Here is a 24,502-nt window from a genome sequence, read left to right on the forward strand (position 1 = left end):
TTCCACAGTGATATGAAATCATCAGTGATTATTTTCTGGGTCTAGATGTATACGAGTTCTGAATCCAATTAACTGTGGTATACCAAACTCCAGATATCTACATTTTTGTCTGTAGGAATAGCATGAGAGATTGTGTGAAATGCTTTATTTACTAAATACTATTTATCTATTCTATGACATTCCCCTTTTCAAAAAATAATGAGGTTCCTCTGGCATGGTTGTTCTAGATGAAGTTGTGCTGGCTTTTGTGTGATTTGTGCTTCACTTTCTAGGTGTTAACTAATTTATCCTTTAATAACATATTCACATATTTTTTCCCCCAAGAATTGGAGCCAATTACAATAGCTAGCCTTTTTTTCCCTTTTGTAAATGAGGACATTTTGGCTTCTTTGATCCATTCTTCACAGACATATATATTAGATTATACATTATACACATACATTAGATTGTAAGCTCCTTGAGAGCAGACCCATTCCTTTTATTATTTGTATCCTTAGAGCTTAGCACAATGCCTAGAAGGTAATAGATGCTTAATAAGTGTTTAGTAACTGACTGGCATACATGTGTACATGTACAGATAGCATTTTCATTAGTTTTTCTTAGCACTCAGAAAGAAATGAAAGATAGTTGTTACAAAACAATAATGATAAGCTAGCATTTCTATAGTACCTATTATGTGACTTGCATTGTGCTAAGCACATTTTTATGTGCAAATATTATCATATTTGATCCCCACGACAATCCTGGCAGGTAGGGTTATTACTATTCCAATTTCACAGTTGAGGAGAATAAGGCAAATAGAGGTTAAGTGACTTGCCCAAGGTTACACAGCTAGAAAAAGTTTGAGGCTGGATTTGAACACAGGTGACTCCCAGTCCCACATCCTATCCACTGTACCACACCTCAGTTATCTCTAATTTCTGAATAAGAGAAAACCTGCTAGTTTCCATCTTAGCCATCCAAGAGGACTAAGAAAATGGTATTCATAGATTCATAATCCCCTGGCCTTTTTTGCAGAATGTGGAAAACTTCCTAGAAAAATTCTATTTGTCTTTGCCTCAGAGGCTGTTGATTATTATTATTATTATTATTATTATTATTATTATTATGAAGCAATTGGGGTTAAGTGACTTGCCTAGGGTCACACAGCTAGTAAGTGTTAAGTGTCTGAAGCTGAATTTGAACTCAGGCCCTCCTGACTCCAGGGTCAGTGCTCTATCCACTGTACCACCTAGCTGCCCCCGCTTTTTGGGTGGGGTTGATTATTATTAAATCAGTGTTAGCATAGAGTTAAATGCCTTGCTTTCTGGTTTAGAGCTAATAGGGACCTTTGGAAATCATTTAGTTCAACTCATTTCATTTAGGAAAAAGTTGAATATCAGAGGGGTGAGATAACCTTGCTCAAAGTCCCCAGCTGGTAAGTAGCAGAGTCCAGAACTCAAACCTGAGCTTTTGGCTTGAAAATCTACAACTCTATACTATTCCTCAGAGCTTCCTTCTAATCCCGAGAATATAACTGCACTGTAATTAAAATTCTATATCTAATGTAGGTGATTATAATTTTGACAAAACTTTTTCCCCCTTTCATTACCAACAATACATAAATGTGAGATTTTAAAAAAAATGATCAAGTAATAAGTACACAACAAATAACATCCATATTTAGGAGGTCATAAATTATGAATGTAAATCTGGAGTCTGGGTTGAAGTCTTTTGGGAAATTTGAATACTGACATAGTTTAGTTATCTAATTAGGCATGGTTAAATTCTAACCCAGGTAAGGACAACACCTTCTTGCTGCCTTGCTACCTAGAAGGAAAATGGCCAGGGCAATGGCTGAGGTGCTGGTAGTTTTAATTCAAGTTTTATTTTTGGCTTCTCAATTTCCACTCTCCTCTTACCCCCTCCCCCCACTCCCAGTTCCTTTGTTCACTGATGGGCTGCTCAACGGATAGGAGCTGGGGTAGGAACTAAGGGAACTGAACAAAGTAGAGGTAGCAGCCCAGAGGCACTAAAGGCTTGAATGTGGCCAGTCTTGAATATCTGGCATAATGCTGACTGCCTGCCTTCAATAGACTTGGCTACAGTGTCAACAACACCAGCAATCATCATAAGATTAAAGTCAAGCAACAGTGTTCAGAATCAAAGAGGAAAAAACATATAAATCTCTGCTTTATTATTATTATTATTAAAAAAGATTCCAGTTTATACAGAACATTTTTTTCTCTCTTCCACTATGGAAATGGCTAACAAGAGCACTAGTCTGTGACAAGTTAAATGAAAATATTATGGTTTCCTGAAGACCTTTTCCACACTGCACTTTTTGGAGACAGACTATTGTCTTACAAGAAGGATCTGATAGAAAGAACTCTTTCTCCTTTCAGTCAGAAAGAGTAATAATTCTTGTAAAGGAGCTGAGAAACTCTAATTCCATACTGTCATGCTTAATAAATGACTTCCATATAAATATCATCTTATTGCACGTGGAGACATTTATTGTAAAATCATTTGCAGGCTGTTCCTTAGCTTCATCAATTTGAAAGTCAGAGGATATAAGAGACTGGTGGAGAAATCATAAATTCTAAAAATAATTAGACATATATGCCACTTAGGATCATTCACATGTTAAACATTTTCAATATCACACAACAAAACCTGCTTCTTTTCTTGGTTTGGGGATGAATGTCATGAATGATTCCTTTATTATGATGTCATATTCATTTTTTTGTTTTTTGTTTTTGATTTTTGATTTTTGGTTGGGCAATGAGGGTTAAGTGACTTGCCTGGGGTTACACAGCTAGTGTCAAGTGTCTGAGGCCGGATTTGAACTCAGGTCCTCCTGACTCCAGGGCCAGTGCTCTATCCACTGCAGCATGTAGCTGCCCCGATATTCATTTTTAATGAAATTAAATACTCTCCAAATTAAGGGTTTTTTTTTTTTGTTTTTTTTTTTTTTTTAGTGAGGCAATTGGGGTTAAGTGACTTGCCCAGGGTCAGGTACTCCTGACTCCAGGGCCGGTGCTCTATCCACTGTGCCACCTAGCCGCCCCCAAATTAAGTTTTAAAAATGAAAAAAAGGTTTTGTCAGTTATTGTATATGCCTCAAAATTAATTTGAAAAAAAATCTTATCTTCAGCTGGTTTATTACCCTTTAGCCCTTTTAAGTTCACACAGCCAATCACCATTTTAAATACATACCAAGATAACACAAATTTTACTGGCAACTCTTCATACAGAGTACTTCATTATGCAGAATATTTAATATGCCAAAGATGTAGGAGGAAAAAAACCCTAAATTATGCAGAGGGGTAGCTGGCAGCAACTTAAGTTTTTATAAAGAGTACTAAGGCCAATTTTTTTTTTTATGTAGAGTTCAGATATCACACTTCAGGCTAACCAACAAATTGTTAACCTCCTTGAAATTACTTCTACTGTAGGCTTAAAATGCTAAAAACATACAATTTAAATAAATTAAAACATTCAAGTCCTCTACCACAACACACTGCTAATTGGAGTGTGAAATCAGGCATTACCACATCATTCCTGCCTGATGAGATAATTTTGGTCCACTTAAGAGCATTATACCAATATATTTATCTTTGCCACTAAATAACATTTTCTTAAAGAAACCAAGTATGACCAACGACAGATTCCACCTCTGTCACATTTACATATGGATGAAATGAGGGGCTGAAATGAACATAAAGATGAACCTACTTATTCAAATGCTGGAAAAAACTGGAGTAAGTACCCAGAATTTCAAACAACATATGCCAAAGGAACCTATTTGTTATACATTTCAGAATGTATTTAAGTCACGATTGACTCACCAATAACAGGAAAAACCCCTAGAGAATCAGCTTTTTTATAAGATAAAAATTTTATGTTTTAGTTAATGTTTCATTAACCTTAAGAACTGATGTTACACTTTTAGTTCAAATATTTCAACATCCTTCTAACCTACTTAACTTTTCAGAAATATTCAGCATTATTATTACTTTTAATTTGATCCTACATAAATATTTTTTCCATTATTAAAATACTAATTTGAATGTGCTTTCAGCTTTGTAAAGAGTACTATTTTTAAATGATGTCTACACAGAAATCCTTGTGGCTGAAATCTGTAAACAAACGAAGTCTCAAACGAACCTGACTGAATCTGTGGGGGTAAAATATACATAAGGTCTAACACCAGTTTTCCCAAATTTTCACTTTTCAACTCATTGTTTTGGCATTTATAGACACAGATTTGCCATTTTATAAGCTATGGTTACACCATACCAAATTATGGCTAATTTCTTCTTGATGTGTGCTATTAACACCCATTAACATCAATAAGAGTTACATGGTTGTATCCAGGACAGAATTAAAGACTCTTCTGTATCATTAGAAACAAATGGAAACTTTGTAAAAGTTTACATACTAGTAAAATATGGAATGCCTTTTGCTTCTCTCTTATGGGGTTGGGGGGAACACAACCATGAATTAGAAACAGCTTTTGAAAATAAGTATAATTATTAATCTTTTCTAAAAGTCTGAAAATAAATCCCGAACTTCACTCACTTTTAGAATTTTTTTTGTGTTAAGCAGTAATGTCTTACATTTAGTTTTCTTAATGAAAGCAAACTCTCTAAAATGCAAGAAATCTTGTATTTTACTTTAAGTGTAAAAATAAATACTTCACTTAGGAATGGAAGAAAAAATAAAGCACATTTAAATAATTTTATTGCACTGTAAGTTGCCAATTCGTCTGTGAGTAGTTTCTTTGCAGATGAAAAGAAATCAAAATATAGGACAGATGTTGAGCAAACCACATTTAAGTTCTGTCACACACTGGCATTTTTCAAATGATTTTGGCTCATCTATTAAATAAGGTGCATTTTGCTTGATTTTAAAAAGGGAAACATGAGGAAATATTTAAAGGCCAATTGCTGCCAATTAACTTTGATCAGCAAAAGTTGTATTTGAATCCTTCAGATTCCTTCTCCTGTCTGAAATAACATACATTTATAAAATCTAGCAAAACAACAACTTGATGATTAATGCCTGTTGGCAGCCCTACCACAAGCTTGCTTAACGCCAGGATTTTAAATAAACAACTGTCTATATTAAGATGAGAGTGAAATGTAGCTATGGTCATGTTTTGTCATAATGAAGATAGAAGGAACAGCCATTTTTGCTTTTAAAAGGTGAACTACCCAAGATCATAGAAGGATCAGGTCCCTCAGTGACTATAACAGTTTTCACCACAATCTTTCAAAGTTGTCAGGAGGGGGAAAAAGGCATAAAGTCTTAAGAAAGTCACTGGCATCTTGACACATGTATGGCTAGTGCAGCGGATACCAGAAGGATACCTCATTATCATGAGAATTGAGCCTGCTACCAAGCAGGGCAAGCCTGCATTGGAATATAATTCTAAAAATTACAGCATATGAAAAATATATGATTTGTTTCTGGTTCTAAGGCTGAACTTCCTCATACTGGAAGGCAACTGAGAAATTAATAGCTACCTATTAAAAAGTGTAGAAGTCAAAGTTTAATATTTAATGTCCTAGATATTAAATGTTAATGTTTATATATAATTATGTCATAGTGTACATACTCATCTACTCAGATAAGAACTTGATGAAGACTTTAACAATAAAATGCATTGATGTATTTGAGTTAAAATTGTTTTACTTCATTTTTATTTCACCAGCCTGACTTCCCTTAATTAAATACTCCATCATTGCCTGTCAGGCCTACCATTGTTTCATGTGATATAATAGGGAACAAATGCTACATGGCTGACATAAAATAATTACTACTTACTTCTAAATCATTAAAGAACAGATGTGTGTCTGCCAAATTGAAAATCATTTCTTCCATTCTCAGTCCAAGTGAAACTGAAGTAGGTGGATCCTAGAAGAAGAATTTTAAAAGTCAGTAACATACCTCCTTCTGTCATATGAAATCTTACATGACTTCAAACTGGATCTGGCTCTCAGTTCAGGAGAAGGAACATAAGCAAAGTTTAAAATGTGCCATCAAGTATATAAAATTAATGAGCATCTAAACATTATATTACAGAAGCAATGGAATGCCTAAAATGTTGCTTTATGGGACTTGACTGTCTCATAAAGAAAGTAATTCTTTACTATAACACTACAAATAATTTAAAATTTAAAGACTCGGTCATATAAAGTGCCACAAAGTCATTTACAGAAACGTTTATTTAAAAGGAAAAACATCCTACAAGCTTAATAAATCCAGAAAGCCAACCACTCTATAGTCTCAATAACTTTACAACTCATTGAATTTAAATTCTCAATCATAAATACCAGCTACAACAATGAGTTGAATTATGAAATGTATTATTTTACTCTCAATGTATTGTAATAAGAAGACATGAATGTCCATTGGTAACAATATTTCTACGGACAGCCAACCAAGCAATGGATGCACTGCCCCTATTAAGATTGCCAGGAGCCAAGCGGGCAACAGGAACTCTATTTGTGTGACAGCTATCCAGCCAACACACAGTCAACACTACAAGACACAGCCATGTCTTGTCAATTAATAGATGGTTGTTCAAGACTGAAACGTATATTCATTCTGCCAAACAATGCCTAGGAAATCTGACCCAGCACCTAATATGGACTGAGAAGACCTACTGCTCCATCCTCCCTGCTCTCTACTATTCTTCAGATTCCTTGTAGCTGGTCTGAACCCAGTATATCCTTGGGATCCTCTGGCACTGAGGACAAACCCATGTGTTTTTCATGATGTGAAGTCACTGCAGCTTCCCTTTTCCCGCCTTTTTTTATTAAATAAAGGAATCAAACGGCACTGTGTAACAATGCTGATGGATAACCTTCTCCAAGAAGGGAATGGAAAAGGAATACAAAGTGTTCTTATGTAACCCCCTCACAACAATAGCAGTATAACCTTACATTTGCAGAGAAGTTTGAACTTGCTAAGAGTACTTCCATAGGTATACTTCTTATGCTTCTCTAACATCCTTGTCAAGTACACAAGTGAGTTATTATTCCTGTTTGATGGGGAAACTGAGGAATGCAAGGGTGGGTCTTCACTATATCTAGTGGAGAATTTGCCCAATCACAGCTATGTCTCTATTCCTGTCAAAACATAGGTACTTAAATAAATAAAATTGCTGAACTCTATTAAATTATGCCCCAGGCAGAAGAATCAGAATACAAAGAGCTACTCCTTTTCAAGTTAAACCATGGTTGGCAGAATCACTGCTTAAGTTTATTTTAAATTTCAAGTCTTTGTTCATTTCTTTTTTGTATTTTCTACCTACCCAAATCCAGCTGCCCCTTCCAGGACCATTGGAGGCCACTTCTTCTTCAAGGATTTGAGAGATAGGAAAGAATAATTTCAGAAAAAAAGTGCTGAACTAGTGGTCATGAGACAAATGAGGAAACTGAGGCAAACAGAGCTAAGTGACTTGCTCAGGGTCACATAGCTATTATGTGTCTGAAGTAGGATTTGAGCTGAATTTCTTTCTTATTCCATGCCTAGCATTCTATGCACTATGCCACAAAGCTGTCCCTACCATTTTTTATCCTTCTCAGTGACTACCACAGTAATATGTAGACAGGAGAAAAGAATTCTAGGTAACAGATGGAAGTTAGATGACTTCCTCCATTTCCTTTGAAGTCTATATTTTCAAAACAGTTTTACAATAACTTTTGTTGTTTTTGTTATAGCAGTAGGCAATAATGAGATTATTACCTGATGGAAACAAAATTGTTACAATAAGAGGAAGGGGCCTGGCTTACTTATAGCTTTAGCACAAACAGCATTCTGCTTGTATGAGTTCAAGGTCAGGTACAGGGCAGTAAATACTGTCTGGCACCATTGTGACATCACATAATGGCTTCCTTGCTTTCTAAACCAGAGAAGTTTTGAACCAAACTTTAGAATATCACCATTTTCTTCGTCTCTTAGCATACTTAGTCCTCTATGAACACATTTGTTTGACAGTAGAGAAAGGTGAGGCGATGAGAGATTAGAGAAGAAAAAAAAAAACCTGTCAGTGCTGGGTAGAGAAAATGGGCAAAGCAAACAAACAAGGGTTTTCTGAGTTGGTGGAAAGGAAGTCAAGAAAGTTCAGGAATGAATGATAGTGGACTGCTGAACCTCAACAAACATAAATGATCCACATGAGTAACTAGGAATTGCCTCTTTGTTACCAAAACATGGGAGTGGAAAACATTATCTCAAATTGTAAGTTTAAAAGTACTTGAAAGAAATTTCAGAATTGAGGGTCCATCTAATCCACCTCCTCCCTCCCCCCATAAAGAAAAAAAAATCCCTTCATCAGTGTATTTACCAAGTGATGATATAGCCTCTGATTGAAGAATTCCAAAAAGAGGAAATGCATCACTTCTCAAGGTAGCATACTCCATTTTGGGATAGTTTTTCCTTATATGGTAGGATTTTAAGGTCAGTGACCCAGAATTTACTGTAGGTGGGGTGGTCACTTCCTCTCCTTAAATGCTACTGGCTCATTTCTCCTACTAATTCTCATGCCAGGTTCTAAGGCAATGACAGGAGTTATATTTTTATTTCCTCACAAATGAACAGAAATGTACAATCTCTCTTTAATTATTAAGTAAATCAAGCCTAAACTTTTATCTTTGCAACTCCTTACCTACTGCTTCTAGTTCTGTGAACAACTAGAGAAATTTAGGAAATGCTAATGAGTTTTAAATATCTGTTTATAAATTTATTATGGTTTGGAAAAACTAAAATGTCTTTATAAGCATTTAAAGTGGAATAGGGCTCTCACAAAAACCTTGGTTTTATGGAATGTTACTCCTCCAGGTGAGGTAAGCTAACTCTCCTAGCACAAGATATCCTTAAGTACACTGGAAATTTTTAAATGATCAAATGGTATGTTAGAGCAAAATTAGCTGCTAATAAAAACTCAAACAGCTGCTGCTTAAACAAAATACCGGGCTGCTATGTTGACTTACTTTGATTCACCATAGGATCAGGCTAATAAAAATGACGTGATGTGTCATAACTATGTTAAAAATTATAAGTTCTTTTAAGTAGCAACAGTATAAGGATTTATTACATATAGTTAAATGCTAATTCTGAAATATATGTATATATGTATGTATATATATATACACACATACATACACACACACATATATATATATAACTCATGATATGGTTACTTCTTAAGTAATGCAATTCTCAAAGTATTATTACTGATCTTCCCATTAAATGATCATTTCTACTGTTTTGAAATAAGCAATAGGGGCAGCTAGGTGGCACAGTGGATAAAGCACTGGCCCAGGATTCAGGAGGACCTGAGTTCAAATCCAACCTCAGACACTTGACCCTTACTAGCTGTGTGATCCTGGGTAAGTCACTTAAACCTCATTGTCCTGCAAAAAACGAAAACAAATCAATAATAATAATAAAAAAAGAATAACTTTGAGCAACTAAATCTTTGGGGCAGCTAGGTGGCGCGGTGGATAGAGCACCGGTCCTGGAGTCAGGAGTCCCTGAGTTCAAATCCGGCCTCAGACACTTAACACTTACTAGCTGTGTGACCCTGGGCAAGTCACTTAACCCCAACTGCCTCACTAAAAAATAAATAAATAAATAAATAAAACAAGCAGCATACTTCAACCTTTTAATATAACTTACTTAATACAAAAAAATCAATTTTATAAGTGTTTAGTCTTATAAGTTATCAAGCAATGGATGGTAACAAAGAATATAAATGATTAGCATGGGGCTAACACTCAGAGAAGAAGGAAATAACAAAAAAGCACTAACCTGCCCATGATAAATTTAAGTTACCTGGCCTAGATAAAAGAAATCCTCTGATCCTGAAAGAACTGGCAAATGTGATTGCTGAGCCACTCTGTCAGTGATATTTGAAAGCTTGTGGGAAATGGGAGATGTGCCACAAGATTGGTGAAGGGCAAATGTTGTTGTGATTTTCAAAAAAATAAAGGAAGACAATAAAGTCTGCAAAATGCAAGCCACTGAACTTGACTTTGATTTCTATTATTGAAATGATCACTAAAGACATGGTTTCTGAATATCTAAAAAGATGGCCAGGTGGTACAGTGGATAGAGCACTGGGCTTGGAATCAGGATGATTTATCTTCCTGAGTCCAAATCTGGCCTCAGACACTTATTAGCTATGTGACTCTGGGCAAGTCACTTAACCCTGTTTGTCTCAGTTCTTCACCTGTAAAATGAGGTGGAAAAGGACATGGCAAACCACTCTAGTATCTTTGCCAAAACAACCTCAAATGGGGTCATGAAGAGTTGGACAAGACTGAAATGGCTCAGCAACAACAACCAAAATTATAAAGAGCCGAGGTGGTTTCATCCAAAACAAGCCATGCTAGATTTTCCTTTATTGATGGGCATAAATGATACAATAATACAATCAAAGTGGTGCCAAACTAAGTGAATGGCTGGTCTCAAAAAGTAGTTCCTAAGGTTTAAAGTGTTAAAGTGACAGAAGGTTTTCAGTGGTGTATGCTAGTGATCTGTACTTGGTGCTATGCTGTTTAATATTTTTATCAAAGACTTGGATAAAGACAGAGTTGGCATGCTCATCAAATTCTCATGTGACAACAAACTGGGAGGAATAGCTTACTCACTGGATGATGCAGAAAGGATCTAAAAGGATCCTAAGAGGCTAGATAACTAGGATAAATATAAGATTCAAAAATGATTAATGTAAATTATTATATTTAGGCACAAGAAATCAACTCCACAAATATGTTAGGGAAGGGATGAATAAAGAGTAAGTGTTCTGAGAAGGGCCTAGGGGTTTCAGTAGACTACAAACTCAATATGAGTCCACAGTGTAATGTAGAAGCCAAGGAAAAAACAAAACCTAATGAAATCTTGAGCCGCATTAAAAGACACATGGTTTCCAGAAAATGGAGGTTATAAGCTCTCTGTCCTCTGCCCTTGTCAGACAGTAGATTATCATGTTGAATTTGGGGCCCCACAGTTTAAGAAAGGGTATTGATATGGTGGAGAAATTTTAGAGAGGGCAACCAGGATGGTGATAGTCTCTGAGGTCATTTTATATGGGTATCAATTGAAGGAACTTATCATATTTACCTCAGGAAGGGGAAGAGAACAAGGTTTTACATAGTGCCTACTACAGGCACTGTATTAAGTATTTTACAAATATCTCATTCAATCCTCACAAGAACTCTGTGAGGTAGGAGCTGTTATTATTCTCATTTTACAGTTGAGAAAACTGAGGCAAACTGAGGGTTGTTTTTTTAAGTGACTTGTCCAGGGTCACAGAGCTAGAGTCTGAGGTCAGATTTCAACTCAAATGTTCCTTACTTCATGGCATGTTATCTGTGGAACATGACAGCTGCCTTCAAGTATCTGAAGGGCTGTCCACAGACGAGTTCATAATTGTTCTGTTTGGCCCTGGAGAGTAGATCCCATAACAAAAGATAGAATTTGCAAAGGGGAAAATTTAGGTTTGTTGTAAAAAAAAACCCTTAAGAACTGAAGCTTCCCAAAAGTGGAATGGTTTGCCTGGAGAGATGGTGTTCTTACTCTTTCAAAGTCTTCAAATGGAAAGTGGACAACCATTTGTTGGATAAGTTCTCAATGGGATTGTTCTTAGTATATGGGTTGGACTAGAGAGGGCTGCTGAGATCTCTTTCCAACTACCAAATTCTTGTTTAAGTTACCTTAAAGGATTCTCTCTTTTCCACAGGTATTTGCAGTTATTCTCAATAGTTCGTGATTTTTTTTTTCTATCATGAATATGTTATTGAACATTCAGATATCCAGAAGAACAGTTCCTAAAGTCATTTAGAACCACATAGTTTTAGAACAATAATGAATAAATACTTTTATTGTTGTTGTTGTTGTTGTTCAGTCAATTTCAGTCATGTCTGACTCTTTATGATGTCCTTTGGGGTTCTCTTGGCAAACAATGAATCTTAGCGATCATGTAATCTAACCATCACATTTTACTGAGAAAATGTGAGCTGAGAGAAGTTAAATGACTTGTCCAAGGTCATATAACTAGTTGATTGAGCTGCATTTATAAGTATGACCACTTGAAAACTTTCAATGGCTATTCATTGACAATTGAATAAAGTCCAAATCTTGCCAAACTTGACTACTTATCGTTCTCCAAACTTGTTCAACCTTTTCCAAACATTTCTTCCCACTGTCCTTTACTCTTAGAAAGCACTTCCTCTTCCTTTATTTGTTTATTAAAATGTTTATTTATCCTTCAAGGTCCAGCTCTAAGACTTTCTTCTTCGGATTATTTCCCTTGATACCTTCTTTTACCCTCATCTTTCCAATTGGGAAGAAATCTCAGCACCTTTCAAAGAACTCTATTTGTACCTTATGCTTGTCACATCTTATTTTATTTATTATTTGTTATTTGTTTCATCTTTTTTCTTATGCTATAAGAATACAGTAAGATTCTGTGAAGGCAACAATCATTATTTGTTTTTATTTTTGTACTCTCAAGTGACAACACAATGCCTTAATCCATCTTAGTAAATCTTAGGAAAACAAGGAAAACTAAAGAACTATTTGTTTCTGAAAATGTCCCTGCATTCTTACAACCTCATATCAGGAATAATTTTCATTTTTTCTATAGACAAATTTATAATTTCTTAATATATTTAAAATGCCTAACATTGTTCTGACCTGGGGAATAAGCTATAGCACATTGTTGACAATAATTATCAAGTAAATAATGGGTTGAAAACAGAGTCTGGAAGAAAAATATGCATTTTAAATTTGTTAACACTCACTCACCAAGTCTTTAATCTAACATTTCTTATGTACTTTATGACAACAAATACTGAAGTTGCAGCCAGGAAATTATTTCTATGAAAACATCATATTTAAAGTCATAGTAGAATATCCAACAGGATCAGATGACAGTTAATTATTAGGTTCATCCTCTCTGTGTATACTAAATTCCTATTTAATGATGTTCCTTTGTTTTTTTTGTTTGGTTTGGGTTTTTTTTTTTTTGCAGCGCAATGAAGGTTAAGTGACTTGCCCAGTGTCACACAGCTAGTAAGTGTCAAGTATCTAAGGCTGGATTTGAACCCAGGTCCTCCTGAATTGAGGGCTGGTGCTTTATCCATGGCGCCACCTAGCTGCCCCCTGTTCCTTTGTTTTTATAGAAGTGCCACAAGGCTTTCAAGTAGCCTCAAACAGGAAGCCAATGGTGGCTGAACCTCACTGACTGTGATTATCTAGAGCCAAGTCTAGCTGGGCATGGAATTCCTGTACCTAATACTGTCTACTTCACTCTCATGCTTATTTTAGGAAGGGAACAAGTATTTATAAATACCCACTATGTGCCAGGCACTGTGCCAAAGGCTTTACAATTGTTATCTTATTTGATTTTCACAACCAAATGGGAGGTAGATACTATCATTACCCACATTTTACAGTTAAGGAAACCGAGACAGATAACAGTTAAATGATTTGTCCAGGGTCACATTGGTAGTGTCTGAGGATGAATTTGAACTTAAGTCTTTCTGACTTCAGACCCAGCATTTTATCCACCACCTCTAAGAACTTTGAGTATCTTTGTTCTGTCTTCAAGAAAAATGTAAACTCAGTTTGGGATTAAAGCTTTCACCATCTCGTTGTAGCCTGTCTTTTCAGGCCCACTGAACCTCCCCCTGTCACATATGTTCCTGCCAAATTGGACTATTAGCTCTGCCAAAATCAGGTATTTTATCAGCAGTCTCCACCCCCTTGCTGTGGCTGTACCCATAACTATATCACATTCTTTCTCTTTGGATCCTGAGCTTCCTTCAAGGTTAAGTTCATGTGCTACCTTCACTGGGAAGTCTTCCCTTATGCCTCTCATTGTTAGTGTTCCCTAATTTCTCAGATAATCATATTTCTCCTCACTGAGTACATGTTGTAAAGCTCCATGGAGTGTAACCTCCTTGAGACGGGGGCTGTTTTCATTGTTGTCTGCCCCTTGGGGCCCTAGCATAGCACCTTTAACACACACAGCATTTAATGAATTCTTGTTGGATGGAACTGGATTGGTGCAAGGTTGGAGTGCTTTCTACAGATATCATTGTACAAAATATATAATTTGGGGGCAGCTAGGTGGCGCAGTTCAAATCAGGCATCAGACACTTGACACTTACTAGCTGTGTGACCCTGGGCAAGTCACTTAACCCTAACTTCCCCACAAAAAAACCCCAAGAAAACAAACAACAAAAACAACAACACCAAAAACCAAAATATATAATTTGGTGCTATTCCTAGATCCTTCTTCATGAAAACAAAGCAGTGGAGTGAGTGGATTGAAAAGAAAAAAGAAAATTGAATATTATGTTATTTCTCCAGAAAAAAAGGATGTGTGAATTACTGTGGCTTTATGCTAAACAAACAAAAAATATTCTGTTGGTGAGAGAAAGCATTATTTTTAAAAAATCAATAGCAATTAGGGGGCAGCTAGGTGGCACGGTGGATAGAGCACCAGCCTTGGATTCAGGAGGACCTGAGTTCAAATCCGGCCTCAGACCCTTGACACTTACTAGCTGTGTGACCCTGGGCAAGTCACTTAACCCCAACTGCCTCACCAAAAAAAAAAAATCAATAGCAGTTAGCCCACACCCTCCAATCCCTCCCCACAAAAAAATTTTCTCTTATGTTGTTGGCATTAAAATGATAAACTTTCTTTGCACATTTAAATCAGTAAAACAATCAGTTAAGTAACTTGCTGCAATTTTAACCTGCCCTTGATAGTTTCATTATTTTAACATAAATTTTGAATTTATACATGTACATTTTCATTGAATATGGGTTTCTATTTTATATCTATTACTTTTTAATTTTCTTGAATGTAGAGTGAATTTTAAAATCTTATTTTATATATATACACATAGATATATATGTATATTATATATATTCAGCATATATTTATACTGAATACATGAACATGAATATGAATATTATATATCATATCCACACAGAATTGTTTTATTTTATGGCTAGAGTCATTGGGTATATTATTTTCTTGGTTCTGTTTGCTTCACTCTGCATCAGTTCATATATGTTTTCCCCTTGCTTCTCTGAATTCTTCATGTTTGTCATTTCTTTTGGTGCATTAATGTTCTATTACATTCACATACTATCATTTATATAGTCATTCCCCTACTCAATATTAAGAGACAGAAGAGGCCTAAGAAATCATCTAAATGTGTTTATAGAAGGGGAAGCAGGACCCTGGGGAGGAGAAACAGGCATGCTCAGGGTTATACAGTGAGTCAGTCACATAGTTCAGGCAAGCAGCTCAGGGCTTCTGACTCCCCCAGTCCAAAGCTTTTTCCCGTATACCAGCAACAAAACACTTGTTCAACATTTATTTTTATAAGATGCTAGGATGCAAAGTGAATTAAATAGGTGAATGTCTTTAGGGTAGATATGGTGTCACCACTATCATCAAGGATCTATGATTGAAAATTAATACTATATGTGAGTCCCTTACCTAGTCCAGCACGGAAGATAAGAGAAGGATGATGTGATGAAATCACACATATGTGATAGATTGAAGACAATAGTCTTGGAATAAAGACTTACATTGAAGCACTTGCTGGTCTATAGTGACAGAGTTTCCTCACTAGAACTTTCTCCACACCAATGTGAGGTTTGACCAAAAATAAAACCATCTAACCAACCCCCCAAAATATTGACTCTGTACTCAATCTTTGATAAATACTTGATGACTGACTCCGGGGTCCTCCAGAAATAAGGGAGGAAGATAGTGATGCTCCATGCTTGTTGTGTAAAGGGATAGTTATGCTTTTTTGATTGAAGAAGTATATGGATATAACTACATGAGTGGGATAAATGATCAAGGTAACCTGTGGCCTTATAACATGGCAGCAATAACTATTTCCTTACATGGTTTAAAATGTTTTAAATTATATTTTACTGCCTACAAATGAATTAAATAACTATAGTCAACCCTGGCATACTTGTTCTCATGCTCCAGTGCCTCCCTATGGTGTGGAAGTCATCCTGTATTCTTGAGAGATGGGCCAGTGGAGTATCAGTTCTGGCATCGACATAGATCAATCAGTCAACACTGTGTTAGCAAAATGTCCCGTCAAATTGTCAAATTAAACATGGGTCCAACAATAGATTGCATGACTGTCACTAAAAGACTAGCCTAGAAAAGCTTTCAGAGCCCCATTATCAAAAGGTTGTCTACTAGGTAATTAAATTGGCCACAGCAACTCACACAAACTTACCTAGTAAGATGTTAAGTAGATTATGACCTACATGAGTGATGCCCACAATAATGAGAACAAAAATCCTGGAAACAATGAAGTATCAATAGCCCAACTAGACCAATATGATTTCAAAGGATAAGGTAATATCTCATCTGATATCACTTCTAGTCTGGCAATTTCCTGTACCTGGTTCATGAAGTTTATACAAAAATGACATAATAAACCATGGAAAGGCAACTCAGGATTGTCATAAGTTCTTGCCAAAGGGAAAGTACTTTTTGCCTTTCTAGGCTCCAATGGCAGGTTGGCAAAGAGGATGCCTTTATTTATATTGTGGTTTACACCCTGATATGGGTTTGGTTGGGGGAAGGGGAAAGTTTGAAAGCTGTGCTGATGAAAGCATTCTAATGACTCAGGCTTGCTTTGATGTTGGACAACTATTCACTGGTGTTTATCCTACAACTTTTAAAATGGGCAAGTTTGAATGATATTTGACTACAATGGTCTTTGAAAGTAATCCACTCAATTCCTTCAGTAAGACAAAAAATACTGCACATGGTATGGATGGATATGAAGAGACATCGCTGAATATAATATTCATACAATCTAACAACCAATCAATACTATGTGCCAGGTACTGTGCTAAGAGCTAGGGACACAAAAAAGTCCATAATACTGCCCTTGCCTTCAAGGAATTCACAGTTTAGTGGACAGTAAACATATACCCTTTGTTTTTTTCTAAATGTAGCCAACAAAACCCCCTATTGGCACAATGTGAATTTTCAGCTGTTCTTTTTCTCCCATGAAGTTTGCCTATATTGTTATTCATAATGCCAGTGCCCAAACACTACTCTTGTTTGTTGCTCATCCACATAATCCCTGAGGTTTATTTAGTGTTCTAGTTCTTGTACCCCAAAGCATTGGCTCAAACAAATTCTTACATTTTCTCTTTATTTCTTATTGGTCCTTATTTCATGTCTCTTGGTTATGTAATTCATCCCTATACTCATTACTATCTAGTTGTTTAGTCATTTAAAATTGTGTCTGAGTCTGTGACCCCATTTGGGGCTTTCTTGGCAAAGTTACTGGAGTGGTTTGCCATTTCCTTCTCCAGCTCATTTTATAGACAAGGAAACTGAGGCAAATGGGGTAAAGTGACTTGCCCAAGGTTACACTAATAAGTATCTGAGGCCAGATTGAACTCATGAAGAGCTGTCTTCTAGACTCCAGGGCTGGCACTCTATCCACTGTGCTACCTTCTATCTAATCACAATAACTAAAATTCGAACAGCTTTTTACAGTTTTATTTTTTTTTTGTCATATATCATTTCATCAGTTCAGCAAATAACCCTAATGAAGTAGGATAGGAAGTAGTATTATTTTAATTTCATAAAGGAAGAAACTGAGGCTAAATCATTAAAAGTGAAATGGTTAGTAGGATAGTTAAGTCAATACCAGAATCTAATGCTCTTTCCACGAAGGTAAGCTATCTCCATTTTAGTACCTAGTAAATATATACAACAACAATATTCTAATTAAATTCACACAAGCTAACCTATCAAAAAAAGAGGGGAAAAAAGAATGTTATTTGCTAAGGAAAATGATTCCAAATAGAAAACAGCAATGTTAAAACTACACACTCTCTCTCTCTCTCTCTCTCTCTCTCTCTCTCTCTCTCACACACACACACACACACACACACACACACACACACACACACACACACACACACACACACGGGCTCGTGCCTGTGTGTGTGTGTGTGTGTGTGTGTGTGTGAGATATATAATATGAAATATTGGTTTAGCAGAAAACCTGATGTTCAAAAAAAGCCAATGCAGAAAGAACTATGTTCAATTCCCTCATATATAATTAAAATATGCATATATACATGCATACATATATATGTGTATATGGTTCTTGCTGTGTTCCTCTGGATAACTAAACCTCTAAACCTTTTTGTACCTCATTTGTACTTGTCTGCTTTCCTAGACTTCATAATCTCCAGAAATTCATTTCCTTGCAAGGTGGACTCCACTCTGAAAATCACACCTCCTTAGGACACCCTTCCTCTGAGCCCCACCCTCTCTCTGATTGGAGAAGGTGGAGAACATAAGAGATGTCCTCCTTTCTTTATCTTGTACTCGAGGAGAAGGCAGGGTGGCACCAGCCAGCTTTCAGGACTTCAGCATGCCTTGTATCCACAGGATATCCTTTCTCTTCTACCCCTCTTTTCAGCCTTTTAAAAAATGTGTCTTCCTTCATTAGACCGTGAGTTCTTTAAGGGCACAAACTGCTTGTTGCCTTTCTTTTTATCCCTAGTACTTAGCACAGTGCCTGGCACATAGAAGGCATTAATAAATGTTAATTGATTGACTGACTCTCTGGGACTTATGTCCTAAGTCATAGATTGATATGTAGATTATAGAGTAAGTTCCCACAAAGCAGGAGTTCTATACATTGCATAAATCATAGACATTATTTTATAGTATACATATGTAATTTGAAGGTATAATACATGTTGTATACATACTCACATAATATATACACACACTGTGTTATATACACATGATATGTTCTTATAGCTATATCCCATAGTAACTGTGACAAAATACTTGGTTGCATGGGTTGTTTGTTTTTGTTTTTGTTTTTTCAGTCCAATTTCAGTTACTTGCTCCAGAAGCCTACTTTTGCTTCAAACCATCTATGGCTCTTTGTGTACCCAAAATAAATGTTTGTGGAAAATTTAAGGAAAAGCTCTTTGACTTTTCTGAAGTTTTGAGAAAATGAACAAAATTATTTTTCCAATGTACAAACAAAGGACCTTTCTCTCCCAATTTGAGAACCAAATATTTTTCCCTTTTAAGAAGTTTAATGAGGTACTTTCTAAATTTGTTTTTATTGAATTAGCAATGAATTAGCTAAAATTGAATTAGAAAAATACTTAGCAAAACTAAGTATTGCATTCAGATGGTATGCAGTGAAGAGAACTAATGACAAAGCCAATTTTCACATGAGAATAGATCATAAATAAAATTTAAAAATAAATATCTCTTTATGTCTTTGAAACAATAGCAAACATCAATACAGAACTTTATGGTTAATTCTGCATTTGAAGCATTTATGGTTAACTGTCTATTAAACACTTTGTTTTAAAAATCAAGAATATGGAATAGCAATTTAGTAGATCAGACAATCAGTCAACAAGTATCTATTAAGTGCTTGCTATGTATTAGACACTGTGCTAAGCACTGGAGATGCAAAGAAAGAAAAAAAATCCAATTAAAACAAAACTAAACAACAATCAGTCCCTGTTCTCAAGGAACTCAGTCTACTGGGGGAGTCAAGACGTGAGCAACTACATACAAAAAAGACAAATATATATATATATATATATATGTATATATATATATATACACACACACACACACACATTTATATACATTTACACATACACATATATACACACACATATATATACATATACACACACATATGTGTGTGTATGTGTGTTAGTCTCAGAGGATTAAGGAGGTTTAAAAAGCCTTCTTGCAGAAGGTAGGACTTTAGCTGAGACTTTTAACGATTCAAGGGAAACCAGGAGCAGAGATGAGAAAGGAGAGATGCAGACATGGAGATCTTAAGATTCACAGATTAAAAAACATCAGTAAAGCGTTATAAAGAATTAGTTTTAAGAAAGTTATATTATTATGGTTGTGCTTTTATTCATACACGTAAATGCATCTCTCTTCCCCTTCCCCAACCATCTACATTCATATACACTCAGTCTATATAAACCCTTTTTCTTTTCCTTTGTTCCTTTGTTTACCCCCCGCCCCAAAAATGAATCCTAACCAAAAGCTAACGAAAATTACCATGACCTTGTAGATGATTTAAGGGTATAGAAGTTGAAATATTGGAAAATTATATTAGTTTGATATAATGTTTTCAAATCTGGCAAACTAATCGCATTCTAGAGTAGTACTGAGGCCACACAAAGTATAAGTAATACTGGAATTAAATCTTGCTAGAAGAAAAATGCATTTGAGTAAACTTTAAAAAAAATAACTAATTTGGAAATGGTTAATATACAAGCTGTTGCTTCTGCTCTCTCTCAAAGGTATGCTCTATTAGGGTAATTTAAAGAAAACATGATCTATGAAATTTCTATCTTTCATTGCTAAATAAAAAAAATCCAATTATTTCATTTTTTTAAAAAACAGTTTAATCTTTGGCTAATGATATCTTATTGTCTTATTTTTAAAGTGTAATTAGGTTCCTGGCTAGAGTACCAGACTTAGTGCTGGTTTTGCATGTGTGTGATCAAAGATAAGGCCCATAAAATACATTACATTGAGCCCTTCTTTGCAATTTAAAGCCACCAACTGCCAAGTAATTACTGAGGACGATAATGGTACAACGGAGGAGCAAAGCTAACAATGAGGGCATGTTTATTAGGATTTGCAGTTCAATGTGAATATCTTATAAAGTGTGCTCAAATCAGGTGCAAACCTTTGAGGGAGGTACAGATCAACCAAAAGAAGAAATACCAGTGTTGAAACCCTTAAACAATTCCTGGTTTGGACCACTGATATTACAGCCACAAATGCTGCCTGAATGGCATTTTAAAGTTCTGCCCTCTCGATGTCTTTGTTTTTTTGGAAAAAGAAGCTGAAAAACAGGAAAGGGAACTATAGGGACCTGACTTGCTTATTTTCCACACAGGTTGACAGCTAACAATAGAAGGATTAAGGATAAGCTTCAAAAATTGGTTCCCTTATCTGAGATATAAAGAAATATTTTATGCTGAAAATCATCTCTCTAAAAAAATGGTACTAAAATGTTATGGCAAACCACACATGTATGCAAAGTACGTGGTGCCTGTTTTTCTGCCTGCTGAGAGTTATGGTTTCTGTAGAATGTAAATTGTCCTCTCTGTCTCTCACCCCCATTTTCCCACGGCCCAGTGGACGAGTATCTTAAAATCCAATTCAACAAAAATATATTAAGTCCTTACAATGTGCAAAGAGAGCATCAGATTCAACATGGTCCCTGTCCTCATAGAGTTTATAGTCTAATTAACAAGTAATAAATTTCAAATATAATGCTTACTGAAGTGTAATCCATCAATCTCAATGAAGATAATATCATCATAATGGAATAGTAGGCAGACCATTGTTTGTAATTTCTTTTATGCAAATTAAAACCCTGTTAATCAATGTTTTTCATCTCTGCATTTCTATTACAACTAGTGCTTGAATATCAAACTAATGATGGGAAAAATCAGGGCATTTTTCCCATTGAGTTAAGTGATGCCTTTTAATGTTTTGTTTTTGTTTTTCTTACTTAGCACACTCCCTTTAAACATAGCAAAAATAATCATAGAAAGAAATTTGGCATCCTAAACTTACTTTTAAGCACCCAGAAAAATTTACAATTTGATTTCATGCTCTGGATAACCACAGAGTAGAAGACAGAGAGGGAATTGATTGAAACTGAGATAGAGTGGAGCTAGAAAAAGCCAGATCAAAACCAGACTGGATCAAACAAAGAGAGGGTTGAATATCTTCTTATGTCCTCTAAATTCTTCATAACACCCTTTTCTTTCCATTTCCAGCTACCATAACCCTAGTTCCCTTTATCACTTCACATTAGGATGATTATAGTAGCCTCCTGCCATTTCTAAATCTGCATCAACAGATTGGTGACACCCCCCTTCACTTCCACCTATATTGTAGTCCTCCCCTTATCCAAAATGCCCTTGCAACTTCACTTCATGGTCCATAGGAAAATCTTGACATTCAAAACTTTCCACAATCTGGTCCATAATTACCTTTTAGATCTCAGCTCCTATGACTCTCCTCCTGCTGATCTCTCCTTACTGTCCACTGAACAAGCTTTATGCATCCCCATTTTTGCTAATGATGTTCTACCAGCTGAGGATGCCCTCTATCTGAATTGTAACTATCTCTGAAGGACCAGTCAAGCCCATATCCTCTGTCAGCTTTTCTTCTTCTTGTCCACTTATGCTTATAACAACCTACATCACTTGACTAAACCACTTCTTGCCATGTATATCATTAGGGGATAGAGAGGAAGCTATCAGAGTAAGTCAGCATCTTTTCTTCAAATGAGCTGCTTAGATCACTGAGAAGTTAAGTGACTTACCCAGAGTCACACAGCCCAAGGTGGGACTTCAACTCAGGTCTTCCTCGCTTCTAGGCTAGGACTCTACTATGTCATGCTACCTCTCAGTAATATGAGTTAGCTTTTCACACACAAACACACACACACATATTAATATATATAATATATGAAATCTGTAAATGGATTTTAAGTTCTTTGAGCAAATTCTTTTCTATTTCTTTATATTTTCAAAGTCATAGTAAACTAAAAAGAATACTGCCTTGGAAACAAGAAGACCTAGGTTTGAATCTGTCCACGATTACTTAAGATCTCTGGACCCTGGCAGAGTTTACTTAATTTATTTCAGCCTTAGTTTCTCCATAAGCAAAATGTAGATAATTACAGCAAATCTTGGATTTCACAAAGTTGAAAAGTTTAGGCTAGAGGTATGTCAACTGCTTTACAAACCTTAAAGCATTACAGAAATGACAATTATCATCCTTGTTATTCCTTACAGGGCACAGTTCTGTGTCTTATAAATCTGTCTGTCATTGGGGCAGCTAGGTGGTACAGTGGATAGAGCAAGGGCCCTGGAGTCAGGAGTACCTGAGTTCAAATCCGGCCTCAGACACTTAACACTTACTAGCTGTGTGACCCTGGGCAAGTCACTTAACCCCAATTGCCTCACTAAAAAAAAAAAAAAAAAAAGGTAAATGGCAAAGATTAAGTTGGGGTTAGGACATGGAGGAATCTTTATTCTTCCCATATATATTTTTAGAGTTTGTTACTTCACCCAAACATCAGGCCGATATTTATTGAGCAATGACAGACAGATTTTTTTTTTTTAAGTGAGGCAATTGGGGTTAAGTGACTTGCCCAGGGTCACACAGCTAGTAAGTGTTAAGTGTCTGAGGCCGGATTTGAACTCAGGTACTCCTGACTCCAGGGCTGGTGCTCTATCCACTGCACCACCTAGCTGCCCCCCCCCCCCCCATTTACCTTTACTATCAGTATAAGAGCCAGCTTCAGCAAGGAATAAAAATGATCACCAAGTGCTTTCTCACTGTGTAGCTAATTGACTAAATGCTATAACCAGCAAGGCATCTTTAGCTTAAAATTAAGCCTACTAGTCTGACTGAGGGCTTCCGACTGCTCCACAGATGCTGTTGGTATTGGAGTAGGCTTTGTCCGATCGATTGAATTTAACAAACATTTATTTAACAACTGCTCTGTGCTTTGGGCCAGCAAGGAAGAGTGAATAGAAAATGGGCCTTGGAGTTAGGAAAACCTGGATTTGTGTCCAGCCTCTGCCACATACTCACTGTGTGACCCTGGTTGGGTCATTAAACCTCTCAATGCCTTAGGCAGCTCTCTAATACAAAAAGGAAGCATGATTTGCATTGGTAGGGAGAGTTTCCTGATTGAGAGTTCCCTAATGCAGTGAAATCACAGGTCTAGTCCGAATGCAAATATTCAAGGCGCTGTGCTAGGTTCTGTATTCCTACACTTCTGGAATCTTTTACAAAATAGCAGTGATCATCTAGGGAACTCTTAAACATGAATGTGGCTTGGGGATTCCTCAGGGGCATAGATTGCACTCTGGCCTCTTTTTGTATCCCCTGAACTTAGCATGGTGCCTGGTACATAGTAGGCATTTAAATATCGATTGGACAAATTTCAGGAGATGCATACCAAACTGTACCTTCCTAGGACCTCTGCCTGGGAGCATAAAAACAAAAAGAGATCATTGTTCCCCTATAATGTGTGTACTAAGGACACTAAAGTATTGCTTTCTTGAGTGGCACTTGTAGATTTGTATTTTAATTTAGCTGCACATTAGATTATTATACTAGAATGAATCAAAAAGCATTAGGTGCTAACCTTGTGCAAAGCTCAACACAATTGTAGCTAGGTGGCACTGTGAATAGAGTGCCTGGCCTGGAGTCAGGATAACTCCTCTTTATGAGTTCAAATCTGGCCTTAGATACTTACTACTAGTTGTGTGATCCTGGTAAGTCACTTAACCCTATTTGTGTCTCAGTTCCTCATCTGTAAAATGAACTGGAGAAGGAAATGGCAAACCATTCTACTAACGTTGCCAAGAAAACCCC

General features: G+C 36.2%; 1 protein-coding gene across 4 annotated transcripts in view; it reads right to left on the reverse strand.

Annotated features, from left to right (window-relative positions):
- EYA1 (EYA transcriptional coactivator and phosphatase 1) overlaps positions 1–24,502 on the reverse strand; it is a 165,114-nt gene that overhangs the window by 43,967 nt on the left and 96,645 nt on the right. For all 4 annotated transcript variants that reach the window (XM_043979451.1, XM_043979450.1, XM_043979452.1 and 1 more), the window contains one exon: positions 5,812–5,901. In XM_043979451.1, the coding sequence (XP_043835386.1) occupies positions 5,812–5,901 (90 nt within the window). The remainder of the gene's footprint in view (positions 1–5,811; positions 5,902–24,502) is intronic.

This window comes from Dromiciops gliroides, chromosome 1 (genome assembly GCF_019393635.1).
Source record: "Dromiciops gliroides isolate mDroGli1 chromosome 1, mDroGli1.pri, whole genome shotgun sequence".
NCBI classification, from domain to species: domain Eukaryota; kingdom Metazoa; phylum Chordata; class Mammalia; order Microbiotheria; family Microbiotheriidae; genus Dromiciops; species Dromiciops gliroides.